Genomic DNA, 20,523 nt, shown 5'->3' on the forward strand with positions numbered 1-20,523 from the left:
GATTAATCGATTATTATAACGAATAATTGATTAATCGGATAGAAATTTTGCACTAAACTGTGCCTTTTGAGGAGTTCTGGGCAGAATATTAATGGACCAAAAAGGGTTTTCGGATCTAGAATGCCAAAAGATTTGTACATTTTTGGGTCAGTTACTGCTGTCAATTAGTCAACAACTAAATTAGCTGTTATTTGAATAATGGCTGCCACAGTGCTAATAAATACACTAACATATAGTACCTTTCATATTATTTACTTCTCTGAGGAGTTTGTTTTTTAGCAAATGGCATTTTTTCAGACTGTATCAGTTAACAATTAAGCAACGACTAAATTAGTTGACCGTTATTTCAATTCATCATGATGAAAGCGATTAATCGTTTCAGCACTAATAAATACAGAGTAAAATGAGCCATTTGCTTGACTTGAACGTTTGGTTTGAGTGATTCTGCGTGTTATTAGGTCGGTAGGCGAGGAAAGAAACCCCCCGACTGACATCATTTAGCGACGCTTGCAGACAGCTGCCCACGCTGACATGCAGAGCATTTCCTCCTTTACTGCAAGTTTAGTCACACAGGTCATATGGCTGTTTGAGCAGCAGCAGCATCGGCCGGGATAACTAGGAATTACTGCCGGACATGGATCGCTTCACACACTAAGGAGTCAACCCAGAAGACAAAATGGTAAGAAACTCATTTTTTTTAGCAGTTTATCTTTAAAAATCCAACCAGTTTGTTGGTTAATCCAGAGTTACACCTTTCACTCTTCTTCTCTGGTCACTTCCTCCACGCCACTGAGGGCTAATTTTAGTCTAAAGATGAGGATATTCTCACCTCTCTGTTGGTCTAACCTCAGTTTCCTTCTTTGAACTAAGAAAACATAAAACTTGTGTATGTTTTCCAGACTATTCAAAGGGGAAGTTTGAGGTTTTAAAAAAGGAGAAATGTCCACTCTGCAGCTGATGAATGGAAGCCTCTATTAAACTGTTGTCACCGGTTAATTATTTACAGGGCTGCTTTCCTTCTTCGCTCTGTTATCTGTTGATGAGATACAAAATATTTCAAATTTTACACGTTGATGACTTTTAATGCTTTATAAAACCGAGTCATTAGCTCTTAAAATTTAATTACTTCTTTATGCCGGCTGCTGTAGTTCGAAGTATTTTCTGTCCTACTTATTTAGCTTTATTAAGAACTTACATCATTAAAGAAAAGCCTAATTTTAACACATCAAACATGTCGAAACCTTCCAGCTACATGCTAGTTTTCACCGCGATTGAGTCATTTTCTTTTTTTGTTGTTGTTGCCCTGGTCTGTAGATCTAATTTCTCTGCGCTTTCTCTTTGCACCTGCACAGCTATAGTCTGTGGTGAGGCCGTTGTCTGCACACACACACACACACACACACACACACACACACACACACACACACACACACACACACACACACACACACACTTCCACCGGTCCTTTTCTGCTCTCTCTCCCAGTCTGACTGAAAATGGTGCTTCGGGTGCATGCTCGTTTTGTGGTGCAGAAACCTTTTTGTAATGCTTCCTTTGTTCCCTGTGACTATGAAAGTCAGCGGCGTTGTATAAAATTGGCAGCGAGCAGAGCTTGCAGCTTATTGGTGCAGAGGGGGCGTTACCATGGCAACCGGCGCAGGATGCTGGCTGAGGTAGAGGCATGCGGTTGCAGCATTTCCTGTTCTTCATCCTTTGTTTGACATTGGACAAAATATTGATTCCCTTCGTTTGATTCTTATTTGCAGCAAAGCTTTTTGTTGTTGTTGAAATTCAATCGGATTTAAAATAGTTTATTTACACGACAACTTTCAGATAAAATCTCAAGTTTTACAGAAATAAGAACAGCTGATAAAAACAAAACGATTATTGTCTTAATTATTGTGTGTTGGTCTTTCTGCAAATGGCTTTTTCTGAGTCTGTATGTTAACGATTAATTGACGACTAAATGTGTTGACCGTTACTGCAATACGATTAATTGATTAAACCGATTAATTGTTTCAGGTAATAAATACGCAAACATTTTGGCACCTTTCATGGATAAAATCACAAAATTCTTTACAGAGACAGATTTAGGCAGAACAGCTAATGAAATTAGGGCTGCAGCTGTAGTCAATTATTCTGACAATTAATCAATAATAAAATTGGCACACTGTGCCGATGTTTCATTTATTTCATACAACATTTGAAATGCATTAAAATACGGGAATAAGAGTATTAAGAAACAGTAAATAAAATTCTACTGCCTGAAATGCAATGACAGCTTTTCTTTACTGAATCTCTGAGTTCAGACCAAAATAAATTCTGCCTATGGATAAATAATTGGATATAAAAGTAGAAAAGTGCTCAATAGGAGATTTGTTTTTCTTTTTTCCAAAATGTGAGCCAGGTGAAGTTAAAACTGCCAAATGAAAAGTTCTGGGTAGATAATATTTCCATCTTAAATGCAAAATGTAAATATTTTTTTACACTGTTTTGGCTCAACTATTGCTCTGGGTGAGTTGTTCTCTCAGAAAATTGTCCTTTTTCAACTCCATATATTCCAGTTAATTAATCGATTACTAAATTAGCTGCCGATTATTTCAATAATTGATTAATCAGAATTAATTTGATTAATTGTTTCAGCCCTACAGTAAGTAGAACAATGTCATTTTGAACGAGTTGTTTTGTCTGTTTTTGTTCAACTAAACCAAAAAGATTTTTGCTTGAGCTTCTCTCCAGCTGAAAATGACTCAAAATCCTAAATATGAGTTATTTTTAAAAACACTGACGTAAATTATGAACCCCAAATAACAATTGTTCCTTTAAGAAAAGAAAAAACACTTCACTTTCTGTTCCCCAAGGAATCCCAAGCAGGACACGACATCTGATCACCACCACTATAAGAATAAAGAGAAATGGTTTAAAATATTGGGCCACAGAACAAAACTCTCTGAAAGAACATTATCACAGCACACGGTTACTATCCTGGTAAAAACGTGTTAAAAGTCTTAAAACAGATTATTATTTTATTGTAGTAACATAATTACACAGTGGAAACTTCAATCAACTTTTAGTTTGAGCAAATTTACTTGGTAAGCAGGTAAAAGTTTATTTATTCAGAAACATAAAAACTTACTGTCTTGTAGTGCAAATATCTTAGTACACTTGAATTAAAACAAAACTTACTTACAAGTAACTTTTAAGCAAGTTATAAGAGCTTGTTTTAGCTCAATAATGGTTTAACACTGATGAAAAAATATTTATTTCATTGGCAGACTTTCACTTGTAACATGGGAAAAACGTTCGAAGTGAAATAATCTGCCAGTGGAAGTAAATGTTGTGTAAACAAAAGCTATAAAAAGATGGAATTTAGCTTTGGGTGGAAATGATGCATGACTAAAATAAAATATTCAAATTATAATTGTATTCTTGTTATCTGATTGTTGTGGATCTTGTCACAGGCTGGAAAACCACATCAACACATGCAAACAATGCGTATAAAAACCAAATATAAGGTTATGTAATTAATGGATGTTGTGCATTCATTATAACGTTAAATTATATGAGCAAAGTGTTTTATTTTTGTTTTGAAACTAGTCCTTTTGTCACAGAACCAAATGGTTCTGTTTTATATAGATCTTAAAAGGGCTGCACTATGTTGGGCTGCGCGTCGAAGACGGCGACGTTTCCAGCCTCAACGTCGACACCACAGACATTTCAGAGTCACAGTCATCGATATCATCAACGTTGAAGGTGTGACCCGTCTGCAGCTGGGTTTGATGTGGTGCAAGCTGCAGATGAGGCTAGGTTATTGTAGTTAACTAAACAACAAAAACAAAGTAACCTGCACTTTTTAAAAATTGGTTTGGTTTTACATGTGGGCCCCAACTGCTAATAAAAATGTACCTAAAAAATCTACCCAGCTGTTTTTTGGCAACAAGTTTATGTTTTATGGTGTCTGGAAATTAAACTGTTTCAAAAATAGAAGGGCCATTGGGGTTACCTAGCAACCCCGGTTTTTCACTAACCTAGCAACCCCGGTTGCTAGGTAACGGAGCCCAGCCCCGTTACCTAGCAACCCAGGTGGAACTCCAGAAGGTTTGGTCAGCTGGTTTTACTGCTTTATGCTGCAGGAAAAGGCAAAGTGTTCTGTTGTTCTGAGATCTAGGTTATCATAGATAACTAACATTTAGAAAACATTTTCACTAACTGAAATAAATAAGAACAGTAATTAGTGGGAAAAATCTATAACTGGAACTATGTTGTGTTTATAAAATGAACTAAAACACTAAAATTGTAGATATAAATCAGATATAGATATAAATCCTTCACTTTTGTGTTTATGAATCCATTGATTAGGATTTTGAACTGCAGATTTTGTGTTTTTACAATGTATAAATAAACTTTTACTTATCGTACTTATCTTTGTTTTTAAAACAGACATATTTACCTTTGTCTGTAAAAAATGCTTTTTATGCAAAAACACAAAAGTCTTAAAGTATTTCTGGTTTAGTTTCTAGTTAAAATAATTTAGAAAGCTTAAAATACAATGAAACTCACTCAGAAGTAACTTTTCAGGAAGAAATATGAGCTTGTTTAAAGTAAAAAATGTCTTAATATTGATAAAAAATACTAGTTCAACTGGCAGATTATTTCACTTAAAATAAAACATTTGTCCCAAGTTATCTTTGATCTCAAGGAAATCAGTGTTTCCGCTGTTTTGTAGTTTTCAAGTTAGTTCCAGATTGGTGGTGTCTAGAAGCTGAATGCTGCTTCTCCATGTGTGATCCAACCGCAGCAGATCTATAATGGATCGTGTTGCTGAGCCGTTCAGTGATTTACAAACTAACAACTGGATTTTAAAGTCAGTTCTCTGAGCTACAGGGAGGCTTTTCCCATTAATTATGTCTCAGTCTGTGTAAATAAACGCGTCTGCAGACGGGCATAGAGCTGCTGTCAGTGGAGGGATGATGGGATTATGTGGGATTATAGAAACACATTGAACATCAGCAGTTTTTGCTGTTTCAGCTGCTCAGAAACAACCAGAGAGGTTTGGAGTTTCTCAGGAGGATTTTCATTATTATTATTATTATTATTATTATTATTATTATTATGTCACTCGGAGGTGGCCTCATTTTAACTGAACATAAATGTAAGTCAGTGGTTTATGCATACAGTGTTACACCCACTTTTAGCTTTAATCCTCTTTTCACACAGTTTTGCTCAAAACTTGCATTTCTGTTGTTTTCTTTGTTCAACCAATCTGAATATCCAATTAATCTGATGTGAGCTCAAGTCTAGGTTAAAACAATGATCATTTGAGTCGTCCGACACTCACTACCCTCTAACGTTCCTGATTCTCATGTATCTATCATCTTTCACACGTTAACAAGCAAACTAATGCGGCACGCTTTTAGATTCTAGACTCCAGAGAGACGCATAAATACATAACAACATAACAGTTGTGTGTTTAAATGTAATTTTATCTATCAAATGAAAGCAGTTTTTATCGGGTAAATCAGATTAATCAGTTGATCCTGAGATCCTGTAAATTCAGGTAAAATCTGTAGATCCCTGGACTTTTTCGTGCTACAAGCCCTGGTCTTTGTGCAGATGGATATGTGAAGCGGACAGAAGTCCTCTCCAAAAGCAGGAAGTGAACTACAGCCCAGGGTATTCTGGGTAAATACAACCAAAACGAATGTGCTAGTCTAGCGCTAGCAGGAGAAACGGCTCATGGTCTTTTAGCAAAGACAAAAAAACGGTAAAATGTGACACCAATAAATTTCGGTTTACATTAAATTTATGCTGATGATGGTGTTATTACACATTTTTCTGTGCTTCATTATGAACATTTTCCTATGTTACATATTAGGTAACCTGATAATGAAATAAGTCTGTTTTCATCAGAATAGAGAAACGCCACAATCTAAAAAATAAACAGCGTGAATATAATTTCCAGGCTTGTTTGCTGCAAAAAAAACACCAAATCTAGTCCATATATCTTAGTACACTTAAGTTACTTGTAAGTTGTTTTATTTTATCAGCAAGATATAGGAGCTTTTTTAAGTCAGTAAATCTTTAATATTGACAAAAAAGTTCTAGTTCGACTAGCAGATTATTTCTTTTTTAACCTGGGACTTAGAAGTGAAATAATCTGACAATGAAAGTTTAACTTTTTCATCAATATAAAGGAATTATTGACTAAAAATAAACTTCTAAAAGGTAACCTTTAAGATGGTTTTGTCTTACTTCAGGTGTACTCAGATATTTGCTCTAGAAACTAGAAATAAATTACTTGGTGATATTTCATGCTCTTGCAGTGAAACCTGAATGAAGTGATTCCTCCTTGGGATTTATTGCTTCCTTGCAGTTCAGAGAACACACAAATGTTTCTTACTCTGCACAGAGAGTTATCACCTCTGAGAGAATCAAACCAGGAAGCGGAGATGTTGCACCTTGTGAAAGCTTAGCGTGGGAGTTTGCAGAGTGAGTTTGTGCGTGGGGGTTATGCCCTGCTCCGTGCTGCGCTGCTGACTTCCTGCTGCAGACGCAGAGCAGCAGATGAACTGCTGTGTTTTCTCTGCAGGAGGACAGTGTTGACGTGAAGGCACTGAGGGCCCGCTTCAACAGCCAGGCCCGGGCCTCCGACACCAGCAGCCGGGACAGCGGCTCACCCAAATCTCCACGGCCGGGATTTGGGAGGCCGGAGAACGACAAAATATCAGCAGCAATTCCTCTGCGACCTTACCAAGGCCTGGCGAGGCCTCCGAAGGAAGAGTCACCCCCACCTGTTGCTGCTTCGTTGCACCGACCTTCGAACCGGGCGTCCGTTCAGTCCGGAGACGCCACCAACAAGGTGAAGCAGACCGGAGAGATGCTGCAGAAGATGATGCTGACGCACCAGAGGGCTCCGGGGCCGTCGCTGTCTCCGGCCAGGTCTCCGGTCCTGGGTCCGTCTCCGGCCACCACGCCGCTGCTGCTGCGCCATCAGGCCCGGCAGAAGAGCTCCGGAGAGGTGACCCCGCTCCGCAGGCCGCTGCCCCCCGAGGGCCCGCTGCCCTTAAAGCCCAAACGGCCCCCGAACGTCAACCTGGAGCCGTTCAGGAAGACCCGGAGAGCAGGAGGAGGCGACCAGAGGAGATGTAAGTTCATAACAATAATGTTTATCGTTTCTGTCATATTTTTTACTTTTCCACACAGAAGTCAAAGAGAAAAAAAAAAAAAAGAAAAAGGTTTGATTCAATAAATATCATTTTTGCTTAAATATTCACACAAAACTGAAGAAAATAGTTAAATGCGTGACAGCATGTCTGTCACAATTAATCGCATAATTAATGTTAATGAGGTCATTAATTTTAATATTTTGTCTTCAGACTTAATAATCTATTCTTTTTTTTTTTGTTTTTATTTCTATTTCATTTATTATTTTTTTTAATTCTTTTTATTGTTGTTACTTTTTGGGTTATTTAAAATATTTTTCCAGCTCCAGTGTGAAGTTTTTGATAACAAATTACATTTATTTATCTTTAAGACACAAATTTGCATTATTATGCAAATATCAATATGAAAAATCACCAAACAAAAATCACATTTAGAAAAAAACAGCATTATTTTAGGAAGGCGAAGATATGTTACTCAAAACGTCTCACAATAACAATATTATCGTTTATCGCCATAATTCCCACAATTTATTGTCCAGCAAATAATGTTATTGTGACAGGCCAACATGGCAGCAGAGGTGGGTACACTGCAAAAACACAAAATCTAACCACAACAAACTAAACCAACTGGGTAAGATTTTGTGTTTTTGCAGTGTAACTAAGGTGAGAAGGGCTCTTCACTGCAAAAACACAAAATCTTACCAAGTAACTAAGTTACAAGCAACTTTTCAGGGATATATAGGAGTTTGTTTAAAGTCAATAATTCCTTAATTTTCATTCAAAAATCTACTAGATTATTTCACTTATAACAGGAAAATGTTAAATCATCTTCAAATATCTACATTAAAGAATTATTGACAAGCCGAATATTTACTTATAAGTTAGTTTTGTCTTATTTAAAGTGTTATAGGATCAGAAAATGGACCAAAGTTACTTGGTAAGATTTTATGTTTTTTGCAGCGAGTTCATTTTTTTAACAGAAATCTGTACGTTTCTAAAACCTGAGACAAACTGAACAGTATTTCAAAAGAAACTGAATGAATTTCTGTTTTTTGTTTCATATTTTCTGCGGTCCAGACTCCACGGATGTAAGGACGCCGGTTCCAGCGGTGATGAGTCCGCCCAAACCGCCACAGCGATCCAGCAAACCCAACAGGCTGCCGCGGCAGATCGCCTCCGTGTGAGAACCCGTGTTTTTACAGTGCATGCAGCTTTCAGAGCCATTTTTATTCATGTAGCGCATGAAATACATCCATATAATCAAATAAAGCGCAGAAGACTCTTAATCTTAGAAAACAGCATTAAAAACACACCCTAACCCTCAGCGCTGTTTCCATGATTAAGACTTTCAAACCAAATCTTATGAAGCGTGATTAGAAGATAAATAATGAAAGAGATGCGTTCGCTGCTGACAGGAAATCAGAGACTCTTCATTTTTGAAGGTTTTTTTCAGATGAAGATCAGAAAATATTAAAGTATTAAATATTAAATTGTTACTGAGAAACAAAGCCTTTGTTTTCTTTCTAACTGTTTAGTTTGTGTTTTAGGATGAAAACAGAAAATTAAAAAAAAGATTCTAAACATATTTGATTATAAATTTAGCTGTTTTTTTTATTCTTCTCGTCACTTTCACTTTCTTCTGATTCGGCATTGTTTTGATTCATCATTAAAGTTTAATTTTTGCACATTTAATTCCTGATTTCAGAGACTTTGAAGATGAACAGGAGACCTATGACGACATTGGAAGTTTTGAAAAGAACGGTGCGCTGAACACTTTGGAAAAACGTCTAACAATAAACACATCATTTATGTTTCAACACCAAATTAACATAAATTTGCTTTGTGTCTTTGCAGAATCCTGCAGCGATAATAATTCCCACGGCATGGATGCAGTAAGTACAGGTTCTTAAAACTGTTAAAAATGTTTGTTTTTTGGTGTGAAATCCTTTTAAAATACATTTTCCTGCATAATTAAACAAGTAAGGAAAGAGATATAAACAGTATTTAGACTTTTCACCCAATACTTTATTTAAATCAGAATGGATCTGATTAACATGACTTAAGTTTTCATTGCATTAATTTCCAAACATTTAACATTTAGCATCTCTTAGGTTTCAGATCATTAAATTATATCAATACTGATTATTTATGTGCGTTTTCCTTGAATACACAAAGTGCAAAAGTTATCATTTGAGAATAAAATAAAAATAAAAATTTTTTTGAGGTAGAGTTAAGAAACTATGATGCAAAAATTAAACTAAATTTCAAGAGAGAATCTGAAATTAAAGATTGGAATCGATTTTCTTTAGGAGCAGTTAAAAATAAGACTTGTCATCGATTTCTCAGACCAAAAGAAGATCATGTAGAAATGTAGTTGAGAACGAAATGAATAAATAAATAGGAGTTTCAGTTTGATTGACGATCCTTTTTATCTACTGACCTAAAACTCTTTGCTGTTTTAAAAGTAGAAATTAAACCATTTTTTTCTTACAGGATGATGATGATGATGATGACGATGATGATGTGTATGAGTTTATTGATGAGTAAGTATAAACTTCCTGTCTCCACATTGTTTTTTTAATCTCTCTAATGTCCAAAAGTAGATTATGGTTACAGCTGCATGAGCCTCAGAGCCATTTGTCACTAAACTTATTTATATATGTGACTTGTGATGCTTCAACAGATACAGCTCTGTTTTTATATTGCTCACACGTTTATTTAACCAGTAAAATTGAAGTAAATTCGATCTAGATTAACTAAAAAAGCAACATCATCCGATACATTTTAAAGCATCATTTTAACATAAAGGCAGACAAAAGTAAACCATGCTTATGAAATTAATTTAAAACATATTTTTTGGTCATTTTTAAGGGAACAAGTGTCGGCAAACCATTCAATTCCTGAAAAAAACAACCAGAAGGACGCGAAAAGACAGCAGGAACAAGAAATGAAGGAGCAGCTGGAGCGTCAGAAGAAACTGGCTGAGCTGAAGAGAAACTTTCAGGTAAAGAGGAGAAACTAGCGCTGCGTTACTGTTTTACTGGGAAAGTCCTTCTTCCCAGTCGACAAAATATCAACTGGACCGCCGTCTGAAGTCGAAACTGGGAGAAAATCCGATTACTCAGGATTTGTAATGTGGATTCAGTGTTTCAATATGGCCGCTCCTCGCATCGACAGTAAGATGAGGCGGAAACGTTTATTTTACCGGATACACATGAAAGAGTGGCTAAAGTTAATGTTACAAGCAGCGGCTGTAACTCTAAGCTGGGCAAATTAAAAGCGCTGCTTGCTTATGGACAATAAAGCTTAAAATTATGTTTGTTAGAGGTGCTACGAACAATGTTTACGGGCGCCGCTGTTGCAGCAGTAGACTACAGCGCAGGGCATTCTGGGTAAATGCAACCAAAGTGAACGTGTTAGCCTAGCGCCAGCTGCTAGCGGGAGAAATGGTTCGTGGTCTTTAGCCAAAAACAAAAGAGAAATCGTCTTACCGATCAAATCTGACGCTACGCCATGTTTGTTTACATTTCCTGGATAAGGAAGTTGGGCTCCGCGTCTTCTTCAGAGGTTTGTGCGTCATTTCTTTCAGTAGTTCTTGGTGCAGCGCCCCCACAGGTGACGAGGGGAACAAGTTTTTGAAATAATTTGGTTTGTTTGACAGCGCAGTGCGAAAGTAGATTTTTTTTCTTTTGCGTTATCTCGCAAAAGTATTGCATTCCTTCGCAATAAATTAGCAAATACACCCTGATCTATTTTGTACAATCAGAGTGATAATAAATGTCAATTTACAATTGCAAATACATTTAAAGAGCCTCAGTGAAAATGTGTTTATGCATTCTTAAATCTTTGGTGCAAAAAGCTGATTGAAAATTAATCGATTATTGCATGTTTATGTTTGTTTGTGTAAGTTTGAGATGGGACGGCGCATTAACTAGAATGCCAACAAAAAAAGATGCAACCAAAACTGTCAGAAGAGTTTATTGTATCATAAAAATAACTCAAAAGTATAGTTAGAATGTTTTTTTTCTTCCTTCCCATCTAATGGAAAGGTTTTTTTATGTCTTAGAAATAATGTATCATCCATGTTTGACCCTTTTTGCATTTTGTACATAATTTTGTGCTGTATTTGTATCTTAAAGAAAAAGATAGAAAAGTGCAGGTATCAGACTACATATATCGAAAAACTTTACAAAAACCTTATGTTGTAGCAGAAAGACTAATAATTCAAAATGTCACATGAGCTGAATAGGACATTACTGTTACTACATAGAACCAGACCAGCTGAAAATGTAACAAATGCTGCAAGTTTGTGTGTAAAACACCATAATTCACCAGAGTTTTGATCCGCTTAGCTTTCTTTCCGCTCTTCCCTCTGTAGCTACAAGGTGAGGTGAACGTTCTGCATACGGCCCGGGTTCGGTACGACTGGCAGGCCGAAGGGAAACTGGACCTCAGCGTTCGACAGGGAGACAGCGTGGAGATTATTCGCGTGGAGAATAACCCCAGGAGCAAATGGTTGGCCCGTTCGCTCAGCGGACAATGTGAGTCTCAGACTGAAACTTTAAAAAAAAAAACAACAACAAAGGTTTCAAAGTTTTCCAATCCAAGTCTCTTTGTTTGATGAGGAGAAGCAGATAAATTTTATTTTTGCAGTTTTTCTTTACCACTTTGTGAGGTATTTTGTGTTATTCTTGCTGCTTAAAGAAAAGTTTTTGTACTGCTTTACATTGACTATAGAATACAGCAATTTGTTTGTATGCAGATGACACTAAACTCTATATGTTGGGTAACAAAAGTTTGGTAGAGTTGCATCTCTGCTTGTTTGCCTTCTGCAGTGCAGCAAGGATAGAAAGCTGAAATGAACCTTAACCAACTTATAGGTTTCAGCTGTCGACTTTTATGGCAGCATGGAGGCTGGTGAACATGTTGGTTTCAGACAGGGTGGCGAACAAAGAGTGTTACTGTGGTTACTGGTGTCTGCAGCAGCGTGCAAAAGTCTCTAGTGATCCATTACTTTTCTTCCCAGGCTTTTATGCAGTCTTTTAAATAGTTTATATCATCATTACTAACAAATGTTGCCAATAACAAAGTGATATTTATATTTTTAATTATTTAACCTTTATTTCATGAAGTCACCACTGAGATTGTGAATCCCTTTTTCAAGTGACACATGTTAATAATTAAAATGTTTTTCCTCAGTTCTTCCTGCTAGCATGATCAGCTTTTATGTGGTAGCTAAACCCGAACAGTCCCTCAGCAGCTAGCTTACCCAGAATAACAGCATGTTGTTTGTCCCTAGAAAGTTACTCAAAGCAAATACTACACACAGGTTGGTTTGAATGAAAGTTAAGCCAAATGTATTCATTCATTTGGCTCAAACACTAAGAATGAAGAGCAGAAATGTTGCTAATTATTGTGGCTAATAATCCAAAAGGATCGTTTGGACAGAACTCAGATTAATTTAACTCCATCTGCTTACGCCAACAGATGTTTGGTATCGATAGCAAACAAATAAAAGTCAGAACCATTGGAATATTTCTCATTTCTTACTTTACAAACTTTATGCTCACAAACAACAGTAGCAGTCCTTTCTGTGGTCTGGCTGTTTACTCCGGCTCAAGCTACATGGACTAGTCATTGGATACAAAACATTTTATCATCTTCCTTCAGGTTTGGATCGTTACTTCCGTTAAATCTTAGATTTGATCGTAGAACCCAATCGTAAAAATGTTTTAAATCTAAAGAATGTAAGTAATGAGTGAGGACTAAATCATCACATTTCCTGTATAGATGAATCAAAATGCCTCATTTATTCCAATTTTATTGTTGTCAATATGTGGCCACGCTTCTATTTGATGTATGCATGTAACTATATTAAATTCATCCTTAAATGGTCCAAACTTCCTGTTGTGAAGAGGTTAAAGACTGACTGGTTTTATGGCTATAAAATGTCATATTTGCCATTTAATGTGGTTCTTAAATCTGTGAAAAATGTGTCATGTAGTCACCAACCTACTGAACAATAATATGTCTCATTTCTTTAATGGTTGCCAAGGTAATTAGAGGAAGTAAAAATTCTCTTTTACATTTCTTTCCTGGAGTTTGCAGTACAATAACTCTGCAGCAAACAATATTCATGAAATATGTTTCATCCATCTGTTTTCTCCAACAGTGAATTTGAGAAATAAAATCAAACATTCTCTAAAAAAACAGCAAAAATAATCTCATGTATAAATACTGATCATTGTTCAGTGTTAAAGGTCACGCTAACACTACGTTGTTTTTTATTTTTTTACAGACGGATACATCAGCAACTCGTGCGTGGATATCGACTATGAAGCAGTTAAAAAATTCAGAATATCACCGCTGAGAAAAATGGATACGTTCGATTTACCGCCGCCTCCGCCGGACCCGCCCATGATGCCAAACATGGAGTCCGACAGCAGGAACAGGTGACCAGACGGAGGATGGACTATTTTTAGATTCACATGTGAAGCTTCAGCTGCTTGCTTTAACAACAATGTGTTTGTTTTTTTCTTTGATTTGTAGCTTTCTTGAAGATGATGGTGAGTTTCATAAAACTACACAGACACCAGATTTGGGTAGTAACTAGTTACATTTGCTTGAGTAACTTTTAGAACTTTTAGGAGTATTTTTACTACGCTGTACTTTTTACTTTTACTTGAGTAAAATTTCTGGATTCTGACAATCTGTAGTTTTGTTAATTTAACTTTAGTTGGAAATTTTTTAAATAGTTCTGCAGTGATTTTTTCATACGTGATGATGAGGTTTTCAACCAGTGGTTACATACGATCAGAGGAATTTTATTTTGGCTTTTTTCCCAGAATCTATCCTATTTAATGTGTACAAGTTGATGCTTTTGCATGTTTTTAAACTGTTTTCATTAAATTAAACTAATAAGTTATATTATTTTTCTGCTCCTAGACGAATATGACGACGTTCAACCGCTGCCTGAGGATTTCCCTCCTCCTCCACCTGAGATCAGGTAACCTTATTAAGTCTTCACTTAGCACTCAGTCTAACTGAAAAACATATCACCACATAAACATATCCGTTGATATTGATAATTATTGATTAGTTTGTTGTTTTAAATATCTGAAATACTACCAAAGAGGAGGCATGACCAACTCCACACCGTTGGTTTTTATTTTTAAGCAGTTATGAGGCGAAACCTTAAACTGTTGCGGCACAAGTTACTCCACATGCTGTTGCTAGGCAACCAAACTTGGGGTGGGCGGGACTTGAAGCTGCTTTTTACCCAGCAGGTTGTTGCTAGGTAACCAAAAAGTGAGCGGGTTAGTTGATCCCTCTGCAGAAGAAATTCTTTCGGATTATTCTTAAATTCTACAAAGTGTAACATATTTATTTATATTAATAAAAATACTCATTGTTATAAAATGACCAGTTTTACTACATAATGTTGCAATTCTCTTAATGAATACTAATTGTTATAATTTAATTGAAAGATTATAATTTAGTAGAACATTGTACCCAGAGGACTGTTAGCTAGTAGCGCCTTCTTGTGGACTCACAGACAAAAAAAACACCTTTATTTTTATAATAATCACACCTTTTATGAGATTAAGTAAATGTGTTATGGACTTGACAAGACAATATACCACATATTCATTGACAGCTCTAAGTTATTACTTTATAACCCTTTGATTTTTGTTTTTTATTGCTGGCAGAGAAGTACATGTAGTAACAAACACGTAGGCTACATGTCCAGCTAAAAGCTACATTAGCTAAACTAATGTTGCTAGTTTGGCAGTAAGTACTACAGCAAATATCACTGATATTTATCTGTATTATAAAGAGGTAGGTAGCATAGTCAACAACTGTGATCTAGTAATAGTTCTATTGTACTTATATTGTTTATAAGTTAGATAGGAATGAGGGAAGAGCTAGTTCTAAGCTTATGGCTTGTTCATTGTTGTCATAGCAACTCCATGGCAACTGCCTACCAAGATGGCTTTCAGCTACAGAGTTCACGGAGGTGTGATGCCATATGAAAACTTTGTGTTAATATTGATTGTTTGCATATTGTGCAAACAATCAGTTGTTATTGATTTATTGTCCCTCGCTAATTCAGGGATACTTTGATTAATTCTGATTATTTATCTTTCAGGATAAACCCCAAAGAGGAAAAAGAGCTACGAAAAAAATTTAAGGTGAAACATTTTTCCTTCACTTTTGTAGATTTTGTTTTCAACTTTGTATCTGTCTGGATTATTTCTTCATAAAAGCGACTGTTTCCTGGCAGTATAACGGGCCTCTGCGGGTGCTGCACAGCATGATGGTGGACCCCAGCTGTGTCATAAAGAAGCTGGGAGGGAAGGATCTACAGGTGACTCAGGGGGAAGTCGTTGATGTCATCGAAGAGACAAACAGCAAGAAGTTTCTGTGTCGAAACCGGCTTGGAAAATGTACGTAAACCGTCCAACTTCCCTGTTGATCGTTTTTGAACAGTGAGCGGCAACCTATCAGAGAAGTTTATTATATGATTAAATCTGAATTAAAAGCTACAGAAACTATTTTACCACTTTTCAAATGTACCATATCCTTTAACTTGGGAGGATTTTATAAGTAGCAAAAATAATTGCACTTGTCTCAGAGCACAGGGTGAATTTGGTTCTGTTTATATCTTGTTTTTCAGATGGATACGTGTCAAAATCTATTCTTCTCGCAATGTGAGTAAATCTCAGCTTCTTTTAATAATTATTTAGTGTAAATCAAGTTCAGTTTTGTAATTATTTAGGTCTAAAAATAATGGCTTGTAATTTGTTTATAAAAAACAAAGAAAAACATTAAATTATTGTCAAAAATTAATTTATTTTCAGTGTCTAGATGTGCTTTAAGGAAATGTCTTATGTTTGCACTTTGAGACGTAGGCTACATGCTATCTTAGCTAGCAGATAAAAGCTACCTTAGCAAAGCTAATTTTGCTAGTTAGTAACTACTACAGAAAATATTCCCGATACTAGTCTTAGTTCTACAGAAAGGTGGGTAGAGTACTCAAATTGTAATCTAGTAACAGCTGTAATGTACTTATATTGTTTATAAGTTAGGAAGGAGGCGAGATCTAGTTCTTTTTAAAGGTTTTGTTGGCTCTAATGGCCTTTATTTGAAAGTAGTTCGACAGGAAAGAGGATAATGAGAGAGAGGGAAGACATGCGGCAAATGTCGCCAGGTCGGGAATCGAACCTGCGACCACCACGAGGACTAAGGCCTCAATACGTGGGTCGTGCTTTGCCCCTACGCCACCACAGCACCCGATCTAGTTCTAAGGTTGGGTCTTGTTGCTATGGAGTTGTCATAGCAACTGCCTACCAAGAGCAGTTATAAAGTTACAAGGTTCAGGGAAGTGCACACATGGAAGTGAGCTGCAGTTTTAGTTATTGTTTGAATGATTTAAAGAATTAAAACTAACGTTGCTGAATAATTGTTTTTCTTCAGGGAAGGAGACATTTATGATGATGTGGATTACCCCGACGGTGAGCTGGCATTTTTTTCCTAATATTTCCATATTTTGTATTAAATTTTAACAAAATTAAAATCTATTAATTTATTTATTCTGTTGTCTTTTTTAAATATAGATGTTTACGACAACGACAATCTGAACATGGATCACTGAAACGTTTCAAACTAACTCTGCACTTCAACATAAGGGAGCAAACTATCCAGAACAAAAACAAAAAACTTCAGGAGTTTCAAACTATGACACCATCAAGCTCTGACAGAGATCCACATGGGAACAGACGCCTCACTTGGTTCAGAAAAACCATGCGCTTTCTACAAGTTTTGTTATTTTAAGCTTTGCTGGACAGAAAAGGACTGATTTTCTGTCTGGTTCTTTCAAACAAACAAACTGTGATGTAAACAAGTCAAACTAATCAGCTGCAGTAAAAACAAACTCAAACTACAGACATATAACCAAACTCTCCCCACTGAACAAACTAAGCCAAACATATTTTCTGATAAAAGCAACATATCAACACCCACACTGAGAAATAGAAACCGATTATTGCACTGTTTATCAAAATGCTTGTATAGAAATTTAATACACTATTTCTGTTGCTTTATGTTTCTCAGCATCCAGGATAATTTAAAATATAAAGCTGTTTCTGATTGAAGTGTGTGTGTTTTTGTTTTACAAAACACACACAGAGAGCAAAACCAGCTGACCAAACATGCTGGGACTCTGCTGGGGTTGCTAGGTAACAGTGCATTGTGAATTAATCACAAGGTTTTTGAAATGGTTCATTTTTCCACCAAACACCAAAAAACTTTAACTTACTGAAAAAAACGTCGGGATGATTTTTTTTTAAGTTCTTGGACTGTTTGTTGAGACTCAAATGAAAATACAAAAACATGCAAAATGTGAATTTTGTTTAGTTTGTTACCATAAACTAGGGGTGTCAAACTCCAGTCCTCAGGGCCCGCTGTCCTGCAACGTTTAGATGAGCCTCTGCTGCACCAACTGAAAAGAATAATTAGGTCATTAAGGTTCTGGAGAACCAATCTACACAAGGAGGAGGTGATGAAGCCGTTTCATTCCAGCGTTTTGTACCTGTGGCTCATCTAAAAACTGCAGGACAGCGACTGGAGGACTGGAGTTTGAATAAACCATAGTTTATTACCCCTCTTGCCTGTTTTCAGATCTATTTTTAAAAAACACACAAGCTATATTTTGCATGTGGTTAAAACAAATTTAACTAAAATCTGGTTTAAACAAAGTTTTGGATATTGTCTCCCTTTATAGACCAAAGTGACAAAGTGATCAATTGACTTTTTAAATACATTTAAATAGTCAAATAACATCTGAAAACAGTAGGAATAGTTATTTTTATTAAGCATACGGACCTTTACAATATAGTGTATATACAGCATTTTTTTCTTACAAGTCACATGAGCTGATTTTAAAGAAAGACGTTTAAATCTGATACTTTTCACAGAATATCTGATAAATAAAACTAGGAATGTGTCATGTCTGTGAAATATAAACAAGAAGTGACATTCCTGATAAAGGGGATAATTTTTTATGTTGATTTTTAATCTGAAGACCACAGATTACGTTATAGCTGAAGCTAAATTAAAACATTTTTTTTACATAGTTTGAAAGAAAATAAATATGGTTCAGGTAATCAGATCGAGCCTGAAATACAGTGAAACTTTGGGGAATTAAACATTATTGCGATTTTAAAAGGATAAAAGGGGCAAAGTGTCCAGCCATGGAGAAGTTTGTAGCATCTGTCTGAAACGTTTACATCCTGGATGTGCAATTCAGCCGATCACGAGCCAAAGAGTCTGGAAAAAACAAGATTTACAATAGCAGAATATAAGTGGTGTAAATATGGAAAGACAAAATGATCATAATCCTCATTCCAACACTGTAATGCAGAGTACCAGTTAGGAAATGTTGTTAACCCCTAGTTGACCAATCTTGTGAAGTCACCTAAAACCAGCCAATGTGGGACATGTTTACCATTAATGCCTGTTGTTGCACTTTCAACACAAAGAATTATACTGAAAGCTCATTGCTACCATTTCTTGGTTCGCATTACAGGAAACTATACCTAATTTAGTTAATTTGCAGAAGCCTAATTTCAAACACATGCTGTTTATTCAAATTACAGTTTAGAATCTGTTTATAAGGAAACACTTTTTGCAAACATTGTTGCTGTCATACAATTGTGAATACATTTTGGCAGTAAAAGATTAAATACACAAACAGCCATTTAAAATGCACCGCCTGACACAAAACAAGAACTTAATGTTGAGTCACTTTTAATTTGTACAGAAAAATAAAGCAAACAACTTTGTTTTTATTTCTTTTATAACAAGATAAACAGCCTTCAGTTATAAAATTATAACTACATTTTATTTAGAAAGTTTTTTAGCTCAAGTAAAATGAAAATGATTAACTTTAAAGTGAATTTGTTTCTTTTTCGTGTTTACATCAAACCATCATTATGTATGACAGAGTATTAGCGCCACGCTAAGAAAATAATATTGACCCACTTCTTGGGTCAATATCCTCGATTTTATGTCACCATTTTTGGATTTTGCAGCAGTAAAAATTAAGCCAGTAACATTAACCCGTCAGCTGTTGAGTCCAGAAACAAACAAGCAGATAATCACTCACAGAATCATGCAAAACATCATGAAGACGTTCCAGAGAGCGATGAAGATCCGGAAGTACCGCAGGCTGAGGAGGAACTCTCTGATGTTTTCACCTATTAGCAGGCAGGAGAATGTATGCAGAAATGTCCAGATGATTCAATTAAATAAAATGATTCTTTAGTAAATAGACATTATTAGTAAAAACCTAAAGGTTTCAGTCTAGTTCTTAACTTCCACTTTTACAGACCTGTTGTTGGAGCTCCGGACTCATCTGCAAATCCATGGGACTCCTTCCTCTTTCTGAGAAAAAACAAACAATCCATCAGCTGCTAGCCTGAAGCTAACCGGTTGTTAAAGTAGCTTTAACGTAGTTAAAGTGGTGGCAAAACTCACAGCTTGAAATTCAGCACAGCTCCTGCATTCACCAGCAGCGTCCTAAAGAGAACAGAAAGACAGAAATGTTGTTGTTAACCAGAAAGCTAAGGCCAGCGTTAGCTGCTGTGCTGGCAGTAACGCTTCACGATGTTTTCACGATGTTTTCCCGCTAAACTGGGAAACGGCAACAAACTCAAAACAAATCAATCAGTAGAAACTTTTCTGCTTTGTAAACCAAAATAAAAACATTTATAAATTACCCGAATATTAACAGATCCCCGAGCATTTTCTCCACATCACAGAAACACCTTACTTCCTGGTTTCTTGACGTACGCGGGAACGTAACCAATAAGATTTTAGAATGCTATTACGGCGGATAACAGTTTTATTTGCCCTGGATTTAGACTGTAAGGCACAGAAGGCGTTACCATTCGCAAATAGTTGCAAAAAACGCGAGACGTACCTCGACTAATGTGATTTGAATAATTTGAGTGTCATCTGTCGTCAGTGTAAAGACGGAAGCAGATGAAACAAAGCAAAAAACGTTAACTTGTACCTTTAAGACATGCTGTAGGGTACAAAATAGAGAAGAACGGGCTGTGAATGACGTCACACTGTGTTAACGGCGTTAAATTGATTAATTTTCAGCACTTTAACTAGACTATTTTATCCTTAAGAAATCATGTTGTCAAGTTGAATCAAAACCTATCTTTTAAAATCAATATCTAAATTATTTGGCAGTATAATAAAAGAATGTTTTATATTTTTTCTCTCACATTTTACAGTCTTTTATTAGGATGTTTCTGTTTTCAGCTGCAGATAAAATGGAAAAATCTTTACA

At 36.0% G+C, this 20,523-nt stretch overlaps 2 protein-coding genes across 3 annotated transcripts; one reads left to right on the forward strand and one right to left on the reverse strand.

The window, feature by feature from the left end:
• The first annotated feature begins 6 nt into the window (after nucleotides 1-6).
• LOC114151463 (FYN-binding protein 1) lies at nucleotides 7-17,317 on the forward strand. 2 transcript variants are annotated; one of them, XM_028028685.1, is made up of 16 exons: nucleotides 7-679; nucleotides 6,590-7,145; nucleotides 8,241-8,343; nucleotides 8,869-8,924; nucleotides 9,018-9,055; nucleotides 9,657-9,706; nucleotides 10,035-10,167; nucleotides 11,542-11,704; nucleotides 13,462-13,615; nucleotides 13,713-13,729; nucleotides 14,109-14,169; nucleotides 15,313-15,355; nucleotides 15,448-15,610; nucleotides 15,841-15,874; nucleotides 16,641-16,678; nucleotides 16,781-17,317. In XM_028028685.1, exons 1-16 carry the CDS (start codon nucleotides 677-679, stop codon nucleotides 16,816-16,818), a joined length of 1,650 nt encoding a protein of 549 aa, XP_027884486.1. In that variant the 5' UTR covers nucleotides 7-676; the 3' UTR covers nucleotides 16,819-17,317. The 2 variants fall into 2 exon arrangements, with proteins under 2 accessions (XP_027884486.1, XP_027884487.1); XM_028028686.1 differs by having other exon boundaries at nucleotides 9,660-9,706.
• A 693-nt stretch (nucleotides 17,318-18,010) lies between these two features.
• On the reverse strand, nucleotides 18,011-20,085 carry smim7 (small integral membrane protein 7). The gene is made up of 5 exons (XM_028026687.1): nucleotides 19,943-20,085; nucleotides 19,701-19,742; nucleotides 19,555-19,607; nucleotides 19,330-19,420; nucleotides 18,011-18,491 (listed from the first exon to the last, which is right to left on the reverse strand). Exons 1-5 carry the CDS (start codon nucleotides 19,966-19,968, stop codon nucleotides 18,476-18,478), a joined length of 228 nt encoding a protein of 75 aa, XP_027882488.1. The 5' UTR covers nucleotides 19,969-20,085; the 3' UTR covers nucleotides 18,011-18,475.
• Nucleotides 20,086-20,523: the final 438 nt, after the last annotated feature.

This window comes from Xiphophorus couchianus, chromosome 9 (genome assembly GCF_001444195.1).
Source record: "Xiphophorus couchianus chromosome 9, X_couchianus-1.0, whole genome shotgun sequence".
Lineage (NCBI taxonomy): Eukaryota > Metazoa > Chordata > Actinopteri > Cyprinodontiformes > Poeciliidae > Xiphophorus > Xiphophorus couchianus.

Bases quoted from the DNA above. Each gene is read 5' to 3' on its own strand.
- smim7 (XM_028026687.1), bottom strand. From the start codon at position 19,968: ATGCTCGGGGATCTGTTAATATTCGG. The intron at 19,743-19,942 runs GTAATTTATAAA...TGTTCTCTTTAG, and splicing joins GGGGATCTGTTAATATTCGG to GACGCTGCTGGTGAATGCAG. The intron at 19,421-19,554 runs GTCTGTAAAAGT...GCCTGCTAATAG, and splicing joins GTCCGGAGCTCCAACAACAG to GTGAAAACATCAGAGAGTTC.
- LOC114151463 (XM_028028685.1), top strand. The intron at 15,356-15,447 runs GTGAAACATTTT...GTTTCCTGGCAG, and splicing joins AGCTACGAAAAAAATTTAAG to TATAACGGGCCTCTGCGGGT. The intron at 16,679-16,780 runs GTGAGCTGGCAT...TTTTAAATATAG, and splicing joins TGATGTGGATTACCCCGACG to ATGTTTACGACAACGACAAT.